The sequence below is a fragment of the Pseudoliparis swirei genome, chromosome 20 (genome assembly GCF_029220125.1).
Source record: "Pseudoliparis swirei isolate HS2019 ecotype Mariana Trench chromosome 20, NWPU_hadal_v1, whole genome shotgun sequence".
In the NCBI taxonomy this organism is placed as follows: domain Eukaryota; kingdom Metazoa; phylum Chordata; class Actinopteri; order Perciformes; family Liparidae; genus Pseudoliparis; species Pseudoliparis swirei.
The window spans coordinates 5,264,545-5,275,677 of record NC_079407.1 but is presented as its reverse complement, the minus strand read 5'-3'; the positions used below and the strand labels follow the sequence as shown (position 1 = coordinate 5,275,677).

Genomic DNA, 11,133 nt, shown 5'->3' with positions numbered 1-11,133 from the left:
AATGCCAATCGACTGCTCCAGTCTCTGTAACAGGATGTCATGGTCAATGGTGTCGAATGCAGCACTAAGGTCTAACAAGACCAGGACAGAGAGGAGTCCTTTATCTGCTGCCATTAAGAGGTCATTTGTAATTTTCACCAGTGCCGTCTCGGTGCTGTGGTGTTTTCTAAATCCTGATTGAAATTTCTCAAATAAACTATTATGATGTAGAAAGTCGCACAACTGATTTGCGACCACTTTCTCAAGGATCTTGGAGAGGAAGGGGAGGTTAGAGATCGGTCTGTAGTTAGCCAATACCTCTGGATCCAGAGTGGGCTTCTTCAGGATCAATTATATCCAGTGATCAACACGTAGATTTCACCTGCAACACATTTGTCTTCCCGTCGACCTTAAAGCAGAAAAGACCGCAGCGACAACGAGAAATACATCCCCGTGAGCGTGATCCGCCCAGCGCCGCTGGTTTCTCTGCTCCCGTCTCTCATCCGCCGCTGCTGGCCAGATGTGAGATGGCAGCGCTTCATGTTTCCAGCCGTGTCCCACACCAGCAGCTCCGCCTGAGCGGAGCAGCAGCTGGACGTGTACTCCGCCCACAGCGGCTGAGATGAACCACCGGGTGCCCATCCAGAAACATTCAGGGGTGGGTCTCCATTCTCTAATCTGGCCTTGTGGTGGTGGTGGTGTTGATGGTGGTGGTGGTGGTGGCCTCCGCTGGTTGCTTTGTCCCTGTGGGTCTGTTGCTGGTCCTCCGCCAGGCTGTCCTCTGCAGGTCGGGGGGGGCTGTGGAATAAAGTCAGGACGCCTTCGCCGCGCTGCAGCTGCAGGGCGGCGAGGCCGGAGCGGCCCCTGTCCGACACGACCAGAGGGACGCTCCAGCTGGACTCGCCGCAAACGAAAGGACACGTGGACGGGGCTCGCGTCGCGGCGCAGGACGGCGGGGACGTGTCACGATCCTGCGAGAGAAAAAGATGACGTGAGAGTCAGACGCAGAACATTCAATGAGCAGAGTCAGATCTTTACGGACACAAACAAACAAACAAACAAACAAACAAGGAAACCTCTGTATGAAGCAAGCGTATCGCTTAATGCTCACCGGAGGGATCACAGTCAAGTAGGCCACGGCGTAATTTGAGTCCGGAGAGTCGAGAGCACGCACAGCGAGTGTCAGGGTGACGGCGGCTCCTGCCCGAGCCGTGGCCGCGGTGAGGAGGTCCACCTGACCGCGGAAAGACCCGTGTTCTGCGACGTGGAACCTGAGGGTCAGAAACTCAAACTTAAAGAACAAACGTTTCCTCCGTAGAGGCCAGAAAAGGACGTGACAAGTCATTCTCTAACATCACATTCTTAGGATCCATAGAGCGAAATGAAATCTTCTCGTTAAACAAATTAGTGTTGAATTTGTCTGCGCCACCTGTGAGGTCCTCTCTTCTGAAGATATCCACGGTCGTCATCGGCGGTCAGGCTGAAGAGTCGGGCCGGGCCGTGGTTCAGGATGTCGAAGGCCACCGTTGTGCTGTGACCAGGCACCAGGCGGGGGACGGACAACACCTGAAGAGAAGGGGACGCATAAACGATGAAACATCAGCACAACAACACACGGTTGATTTCAGGTACGCCGATGTGAAACTGCATGAACCAGAAAAATCCATCACCACGGAAAGTCATATTCTGAGATGTGAGATATTTAAAAATGGAGAACAACACACGGTTTTAGTGCTGCATCGTTTTCCTTTTCTATGAAGCAGCAATGATCGAGTTTTAACCACAACACTGAGAATCAGTATTAATGTAGCAAAATGTTCTCCACTATCTCCTGATGGAAATATATAGCTGCTATTGAAAGTCTCCCTCCCTCCTCCTGGTTCTCAGGCTTGAAGGAAAAACAATCCCATTCCCACGGCCGACCGCCTGGCCTCCTCCCGTGGTCCTGGATTACCACGTTAGACATTAGCTGTTCCCTAAACTGCCCGTTGCATCAGAAAAGGGCTTCACCAAAACGAAGAGCAACTAGAACAGGCACTCGGTAGAGCGCATACCTTCGCATATCACAAGATTGGGCATTGAATTATGAACATGTTCCCAAAATCTAATCAAATGGTCCCCGGATAATAACCAATCATCCCACCAAATTTCATGCGATTCGGTTTAATACTTTTTGAGTTATGCGAATAACACGCATACAAATAAATAAATAAATACACGGCGATCAAAACATAACCTTCCGCCTTTTCAATGCGAAGGTAATCACTACCTGTATCTGAACCCGAGTGGGCTGAACCATCTCTGCGGAAACCCTCTCCAGCTTGTTTCCTCTGCGGTCTCGGCCTGTCAGCCGGACACAGAACGGCCCGCTGGGCACAGAGTCCACCCGTCCCACCAGCTCCTCCACAGAGTAGGAGGATGAAGATGATGAGGAGGAGGAGGAGTTCAGCTGCACCTGCTGGAGGCTTTCCCCGTCTGCTCCCAGCAGCGTCACGTGACTGAACGCCGCCTCCTCGTCTGGAGCCCGGCCCGTCACAGCCAGCACCAGAAAGGCAGGAGCTCCTAAATCATCACATTAGAGGCACGGCGAGGCAGCGGTGATTAAATTGTCGACACATTCCTGCTGGCAAAACTTAATTATATTATAAAAAGGAAAAAATAACTCTCACCTGCTACTGGACTACCCTCCACTCTGGCCAGACCTGGGTGTGTCTCATTGGTTACCGTGGCAAAGTAATACAGGAAATCTACACTGCTGTCACCTGGGGGTGCACATCAACATACACATACCCTTTCTCAGCACAAGGAGGATTTAAATAAGACGAATGAATCGACTGCTCGAGGATTCTCTCGATGCCTGACGTGTTTTTGTTCGTTCTTCTTTTACCTATCACGTGGAACGCGAGGCGTCCGTCGCTCTCGGCTCGCAGCGTCCACTCGCCCGGCTGGACGGGAGGCAGCAGGCGGATGCGGTACAGACCCTCGAAGCGCTGCAGCTCTGCCAGAGGGCCTTGCTGGCTCAACAGAGACTGGCTGTGGTCTAACGGGAAGAGAACAATCAACCAGTGGTATTGTTGTTTATTATGTAATGCAAAGATGATACCTAAGGGCAACGCAGACACTGGACTCTTTTAAGACTGGCCTAAAAACCTTTTTATTCAGAAAGGCATTTATCACTTTTAGTTGACTTGTTTCAAATATTCCTTTTTTATTATAGTTGTAACTATGTACTGGCTCTGGCACTCTGAGATTCTTGGATGAAGAGTGCCTTACAAATGGAATCTATTATTACCTTTGCATTGAAAATGCGGAAAGGTAATGTTTTGATTGCCGTGTATTTATTTATTTATTTGTATGCGTGTTATTCGCTTAAGTCAAAAAGTATTAAACCGAATCGCATGAAATTTGGTGGGATGATTGGTTATTATCCGGGGACCATTTGCTTAGATTTTGGGATCGATCGGGTCAAAAGTCAAGGTCATGAAAAGGTCAACATCTTCTTTTTACCATAGCACGGTCAATTTATATCCAATTGGCATGCAACTAATGCCAAAATGTTCATAACTCAATGCCCAATCTTGTGATATGCGAAGGTATGCACTCTACCGAGTGCCCGTTCGTTATTATTATTATTAGAGAAGAGTGGTGGTATTCTAGGACTTTATGAGCAAGCACAAAGTGACGTTCACAGACGATAGTTCTCAGGATAAAAAGATAGGGCTTGCACTTTACACACACACACACACACATATACACACACACACACCTGACGGGCTGGTGAGGACACACTCGGTCAGGATGCCAGTGACGTGCAGCGTGACGTTTTTCACTGAGCTGTCAACTCTGAAGGAATGGGCGGACATCGACTCTTCGTCACTTTCCACATGGAGGAGGGTCACCTGGGGAGGGAGGAGGACACAGACGGGCTCGGAATCTGAACAGTGGGAGGAAGGCCACAATATTTCTGTAAAACAAAAATGTATCACATGAGAATTTTTAGGTAAAAGGGGTCTTTGGTAGTGTATAAAAATGTTTTTCCAAATCTTGCCGCTTCCCACTTGCTTTTTTGTGTGTTTTTCATCTCATTGTTTTGGATTTAAAGCCCACAACCTTATTGTTTTATCTTTATCTCTCTCTCTTTGCTCTCGTCCACCTTTTTTAAACTGCTGAAAGCTAAAAGCCTCACTATATAAATTGCTCTTCTCACAATTGACATACGTGAGCACGCATTGACAAGAACTTGCAAGCATTGTCTATTTGCAGGAAGGCCACGAGAGAAAAACCTGATTCACTGAGTTTCCTTCTTCGTCTTAGGAACACATCGGATTTGGTTCATCGGAGGAAGTTCCTGCCGTACCTTGTCGACGGCGGTGTTATCCTCCACAATGGCAGAGACACTGCGGATGTCAGAGTTGGTGGTGAATATGGTCAGTCCTCCTGACAGGGAGGACAGGGACGAGTACAGAGAGAAACGATCAGGGGACAAAAGTTCCCTTCTCCTCCTCTTCCTCCTCTTCCTCCCTCTGCTCTCCGATGTATAGTTGGGGTCTTCAGTGAGGAGAAAGGTCACCTGTGGGGAAAATCAGGCCACGTAACATGACAGATGGTTGAGCGGAGAGAATATGTGACGACTTGCTTGTTTCTCTCCACAATAAATGAACAGTATAAGAATCAATACTTAATAACAGGAACACCGTCATCCTAAAATGCTATATACTGTATATGTAATGCCACTTCACTAGTTTGAAGCAGTGTGACCAGTAACTGCCAACTTGGATAAGTTCTTCAATTTCTAAATTAGTTTTACATTCATGAATTTGTCAAATGTGTTTAATCAGATGTAGGATTTAAAGGTGAGAGTCTGAAAATGTCCCCTTGAATTGCAATCTCTTTCAAATGAAGTGCTACCTTGCTCTGTTTCTCCAGTGCCAGGGCCTTTACCACGTCGAACAAGTGGCCGTCTTTCGGGGACGCATCGGTGAATACAAAGATCTCCGACAGGGGTGGACTGTGAATGAGTGCCAGCTTAAAAAACACACACAGCAAGATGGGGAAATTAGCTACTTCACATGTGTCGAGTCGACACACGCGTGTACACACGTCTTAATGTACCTGGATGGCAGAGAAACACATCTCTGGTTCGTCTCCTCCTCCCAGCGCCATCAGGTTCTCCAAGTGCTGCATGAATTGATTTGGGTCGTCGGTCTCGTAGACCGGCCCGATCTCTGCAGAGCACAGGAGAGACACGCGTCAGGGCACCTGTGGCTCAGCGGTCAGCAGGGTCGTCCTTCAGTCGGAGGATCGGCGGTTCGATCCCCGGCTCAGCTATAGCTCGTGTCGACGTGACCTTGGGCAAGACACTTAACCCCAAAATTGCTCCCTAGAGTCTGTGAATGTGTGTGTATGTTAGTTACGGCTGATGCACAGTTGGAACCTTAGCCCCTCCCATCAGTGTATGAATGGGTGAATGATATATTTAAAATTAGCATCCATTAAAAAAATAATTTTAGAATATAAGTGTAAGTTCATAAACAGAATTATATATATTCTATATTAAATCAGACACTGATGACACAGCGCTGTGTATTTAACCAAAAATGGCGAGTTAGGAGGTACTTAGCTGAACAAATATTTAACAGGGGGTACATCACAGGTTGAGACCCACTGTCTTTGTGCATATTTTTTCAGTTTTCCGGTGATCTTTATAAGGCACCAGTTCTTTAACCCTCCTGTTACCTTTCGGGTAAATTTGACCCCATTCAATGTTTAACGTCGGTGTTCTTTGGGGTCAATTTGACCCCAGGCTGTTTTTCACTGTCAAACACAAGAAATATCAACTTTTTTATATATTTAAAGGGCTATTTAGGTAATCAACAAACAAACATAAAGTACCTCACACTTAAACGTGGGAAACGATATAAATTCTAATAATTTTCTGGAGGTTTTAATTGCTGGGGTCAAATTGACCCCGAGGGTAAAATATGTTAGTAAATGTAAAGGTAACAGGAGGGTTAAACCAGATCTTAGTATCACAGGAGCTCTTGCATTATACCTGAACCTAGGCTTAACATGCAAGACGATTAGTGATGCTCTCACCTGGGTCATGGAAGGGCACAAGTAGAAAGGTGCCCGGCTGCCCCGGTCTGTTGGCTCGGCTCTGGATGATGGAGTGGGCCCGGTAGCGAGCGGCAGTGATCTCCTCGAACATGCTGCCCGTCGTGTCGATGACAAACACCAACGCGGGGACCTGCTTCACGCTGAAGAGCCTGTCGGAAGGACGCGTGGAAACAAATCGAGAAATGCGCTCGAGAAGCTGAACTAAACAAGGATGACTTGTGTAACGGTTGTCGAGCACCTACCTGAGGAAGGCTTTCCGGCCCACAGTGTCTCTGATGTCTCTCAGGACACTCACGGTGGCCTCCAGAGCTAAACTTGAGGCCTCCGCGTGGAGATAATGGTGAGGGGAGAAGAGAGGTGAGGTGCTGTCCTTGTTGATGCCCCCTTTGGCTCCCAGGTAGCGGCTCCGGTCCAGAATACCTCCGTGACTACATTTGCCTGAAATGGAAACGGTCCGTCTATCTTAAAGCTTCATCTGGAGTGTCTTTAAAAAGGAACAGCATTCACACACTGTTCCATATGGAGATGCATCCCTTTGCTTTTATCTGGTGGCTGAAGCTTCACTGACATACCGTGAGGTTTTGAAGGGGAAGTGCTGAAGTATCCGGTGGTGAGCAGCTGGGCGTCTCGCTGGGTGTTTGCCATTCTTGGCAGGAGGTTGTCTCGACAGGTGGCACTGAAGCACTCCATACAGGTGGGAGTTTCTTCTGCGGACAGACAGGACGGGGATGGGGACGGGGGGGTTAGTGGATTGTTAATTAGGTCCTGTTAAAGCTCAAATACTTTGCTATTGTCTGTGTATGGGTTTGGGTTGAAGGCTGTATATTTTGTATAATGTTCTCTGTGAGGTTATGGTATGATATGACATGTAAGATGCACATAGAACTTTATATAGTCATGGTAGTCATCATAGTCATCATACATCTTGGATATACTTCAGATTAGTGCTGCAACTGATAATAATCTTCTTCTTTTTTTAAATCAAAGTCTATATTAAATTATTTTCTCAAGATTTTAATATGAGAGATGGTGAACATGACATTTACAAATGGTCACGTCACGTTTGAGTAGGATCCAGAGAACGTGTGCGTGAAAAAACTAATTAACTAAATAGATGCTGATGAATTTTCTGCTCAGATGAATCAGTTTATTGTTGCAGCTCCAACTCAGATTGTTGGGTTTTATTTTGAACTTTTCTCCCATATTTTGTATAATACTGTTTTTATTCTCACCGCCATTTCTCTGCAGTGATGACAATTATCTCAATCTGAAAGTTATGTATCTTTATTTATTTCGGAACGTACTGTTTGTCTAATTTACACAAGAGAATATTGTTACTTTGTTGAACTTGTTAGACCTGCCTCACTTTATCCATTTGTTGTTTTAAGTGTTTTCCGCCCATCAGCTGATCATCCACTTGCCTGCCCACCTACTTTACACTCTCAACATCCATAGTATGTATCACCGTAGTCAGAATTTCTGCTATTTAGTGGCCACAATCAAATCATCACAATATTAATCATACTACACAATCGGGTGTGTGCTAGTGTGCGCACAGATGTGAAGAATTACCGGCGGCCACGGGGACGGCCGGCTCCTCTGGCTGCAGCAGGTGGAGGTAAATGAAGCGATGGCCCATCTCCACCCAGTTACTGTGGCTGTAGAAGTCCTGACGTCACACACATTTGAAAGGGAAAGCATTATTTATGTTTTTTGTCAGCACATTTTAACCATTGCATCATACAAGTTTGAAATAGTGTGGCACAGTATATTCAAAGTAAAATCCTCATTAGGGCTCCATCTTTCTCTGTTAATATACTTCAAAGATGGGGTTGCAAATGGTTTAACCATTTAGGGTCAATTTCTGGAAGAATTTCCATGGGAGGTTAGCTTGGGAATTTTGAACAAATTCAACATAAAAACTACCTATTTTTCTTATTTGGGCAGGAAAAGAAACATGAAATTATTTAAATATTTCCTAAAAATTCCTGTTAATTCCCATGGAAGGTTTCCACCGAGAATAATCATGGTGTTAAGCGTTAAACATCACATAACATTACAAACTGTTTCCCTTCTGCTTTAACAACAACACAAAAACACTATTGTATTTACGAGTGCCTATTGTTCTAAAAATTATAAACATTTTAGGGTGAGGAAGTAATGCAGCTTTTATTATCATTCAAGGTTCCTGTGCTTCCTATTTTGAACAATTAATTTGTTTTATGGCAATTACTATAATCATAGTATTTACTTCTACTGTGGACTCTTTCTTTTTTTTATTCTTCTTTTTTTTTTTTACACTGCTGTGTACCTGCAGGGAGTGAAATAGCTGGCCCAAGCTGTGCCGAGCACTCTGGTACTCTTTGGCTCGTACTGAGAGCAGAGTCTGAGCCCAGAACTGCCGCAACAGCCCCATGGCGCTGTCCACGCGCTCTGAATCAAAGTGGTACACCGGGTCGGACCTGGTGGAGTTCAAGAAGTCCATGGCCGCATTGGACTTCACCACCTCTCCCACAGCTCTCCAGAAGCCTCGGCCCATTCTGGTCTGGAAGAGATTCAGGCAGATATTTAAAAAATATATATATATATATATACAGTATATATGTCTATATATAAATATATGTCTATATATATATTTCTATATATATATATGCAGATATATATATATGTCTATATATACATATATAGATGTATATATATGTCTATATATACATATATAGACATATATATGTTTACATATATACACATATATATATATATAATTTTCATGAAATGTGCTCAAAAAACATAATTAAAACTATTTAGTAGTAATGCAATAAAGCTCTCATGCAATAGTAGATATCAACTCACCTGTTCCTCTGCATTCCCCTGGTATTTTGTGATGCCCATCAGAGTCTCCATGGTGACGTTGAGAATGGCCTGCTCAGTGATGTGCTGGTGTGTGTGCGAGTTCCAAGACAGCGTTAACACTTGTGACCAAAAGTTGGGGAGGAAGCCCATGCTCGGTAAACACAGGAGGAGAAGATAAGCCAGAATCGACACCGGCTTTCCGCTCCCGTCCCAGAATCTTCCTCCGTGCTGCGATGTCATGTCCTAAAGATGAGGTGAGCAAGTCACACCTACCTGCATGAAATGAAATAAATCGGAGGCGTTTGCCATCGCCTTCAAAACAAAATACCCTGAATCAAATTTGATGCCACTGAACAGTGACGCCATACGAGTCACGACAAAACTAAATGTTTTGATATGGCGACTGTCACATGGACGTTTCTCCCCCCCCCCCAAGCACCAAAGGATGAACACACCAGGATGATATTTGGTAATATCATTTATTTAACTGCAGACTGTGCCTCTGTCCCTACTGCTCCTTTATGGGGATACACACACAGATTAGCCTCAGCTGGGGCTGATTAACAATTAACCACCAGCTGAGGCCGATTAGACCTCATCCCGACACCGTTCCCTGAACCACCCACTCTGCAGCTGAGCCTAAACACCCCGCTGCCACAGCAACAAACAACTGCCATTTACAGTTCAGTGGAGTTGTCTGGATAAGTTCAATATTAACTCTCCTTTTAGCTCTCTTTTAGCGTCCCCCAACTTCTCGTTCCATAAATTCTAACTTCTGTTAAATTAGGTCCTTTTAAAGCTCAAATACTATTGTCTGTGTACGGGTTGGGATTGAAGACTGTATATTTTGTATAATGTTCACTATGTGAGGTTATGGTATTATATGACATGTAAGATGACGTACATAGAATGTTATATAGTCATCATAGTCATCATACATTTTGGATATACTTCAGATTAGTACTGTAACTGATAAAAATGATTTTTCTTTTTTTAAATCAAAGAGTATATTAAATTATTTCCCCAACATTTTAATATGAGAGATGGTGAAAATGACATTTACAAATGGTCACGTTTTAGCAGGATCCAGAGAATGAGCTCAAATGCTCTGTGAAGAGAAGCTGCAGGTTTAAGTAATAATCATCTCTGGGTTCATCATTACAAACAACACCTGTCACATGACAGATAGTCCCTCCATCCATCATTCATTGACAAGGGCAGCTTGAATCAATCCTATTTTAGTTTATGAGTAAATGCTTTATTTAAAAGAAATGTAAGTACTTGTGGCCTTCACCATCACCAAATTAGTTCTTTAACGAGATGTGAATGGATGGATATGAAATGACCCGACCCCTATGGTTCACTCGTGTTTTCTACTTATTTGATCATTTTGAAGCCAGTCATCCATGTTGTCCTCGAGTCATCACCCACTCCTTAACTCCCCCCACCCAGAAAAAACCTCCCCACACATTTCTCAGCATTGTCTATACAGAGGCTGCTTTTGTTCTCTGTCATCTTTATTCAGACACTCTGGTTTTGTTCTCCTAGTCTGTGCTTTCACAAAGCACGAGGCCTATAAACAACCCTCTGCTCTGCCAACCTGCATCCAGCAGAGAAGCTGAAATTTATTGGAAAAGACTCTCATCCTCCAGGAGTGATGCATTATCAGTATCAGTACATTGATTATTAATTTACATATATATAATTATATAATTGTATATTGCTGTTATTATATTGTTATTAATATATACTTGTTTTAAGGTACTGTGGTCTGTTTGTTATTTACCATGTGTTTCTATTATTGCACTGTTTATTGTTTTTATTATATTTGTATAGTTCTTGTTTACTATCTTTATTGCTATGCACCTTTCCCAGAGGCCAATTGCTCGTATAATCCACATATTTGGCAATTTAACACTTCGGATTCGGATTCTAATAAAAATAAGGCCGCGTATTATCTTGTACAACTTCCTCCTTTATGCAATAATGTCATCTCTGAAAGTACAGACCATTTTTTAAGTACAGCATTTGTGCAAAATTAGTTTAAATACGGTTTGCATATTCGCAGGCAAGTGCAAACTTTTGCTTAAAGCTGTAGATTTCTCCACAAAATGAAATGATGTGCTCACCTCAGTTCATCATGGCAGACTATTTTTTTTGGTGTTAAGCGTTAAACATCACATAACA

At 44.0% G+C, this 11,133-nt stretch overlaps 1 protein-coding gene across 1 annotated transcript; it reads right to left on the bottom strand.

Moving 5' to 3' along the window:
* Positions 1 to 389: 389 nt before the first annotated feature.
* Positions 390 to 9,186, bottom strand: vwa7 (von Willebrand factor A domain containing 7). The gene is made up of 16 exons (XM_056441199.1): positions 8,947 to 9,186; positions 8,408 to 8,641; positions 7,669 to 7,765; positions 6,669 to 6,803; positions 6,339 to 6,534; positions 6,076 to 6,245; positions 5,092 to 5,204; positions 4,888 to 5,004; positions 4,337 to 4,549; positions 3,746 to 3,878; positions 2,867 to 3,019; positions 2,649 to 2,741; positions 2,249 to 2,541; positions 1,409 to 1,545; positions 1,091 to 1,250; positions 390 to 950 (listed from the first exon to the last, which is right to left on the bottom strand). The coding sequence occupies exons 1-16, from the start codon at positions 9,184 to 9,186 to the stop codon at positions 390 to 392; spliced, it is 3,045 nt and encodes a 1,014-aa protein (XP_056297174.1).
* Positions 9,187 to 11,133: the final 1,947 nt, after the last annotated feature.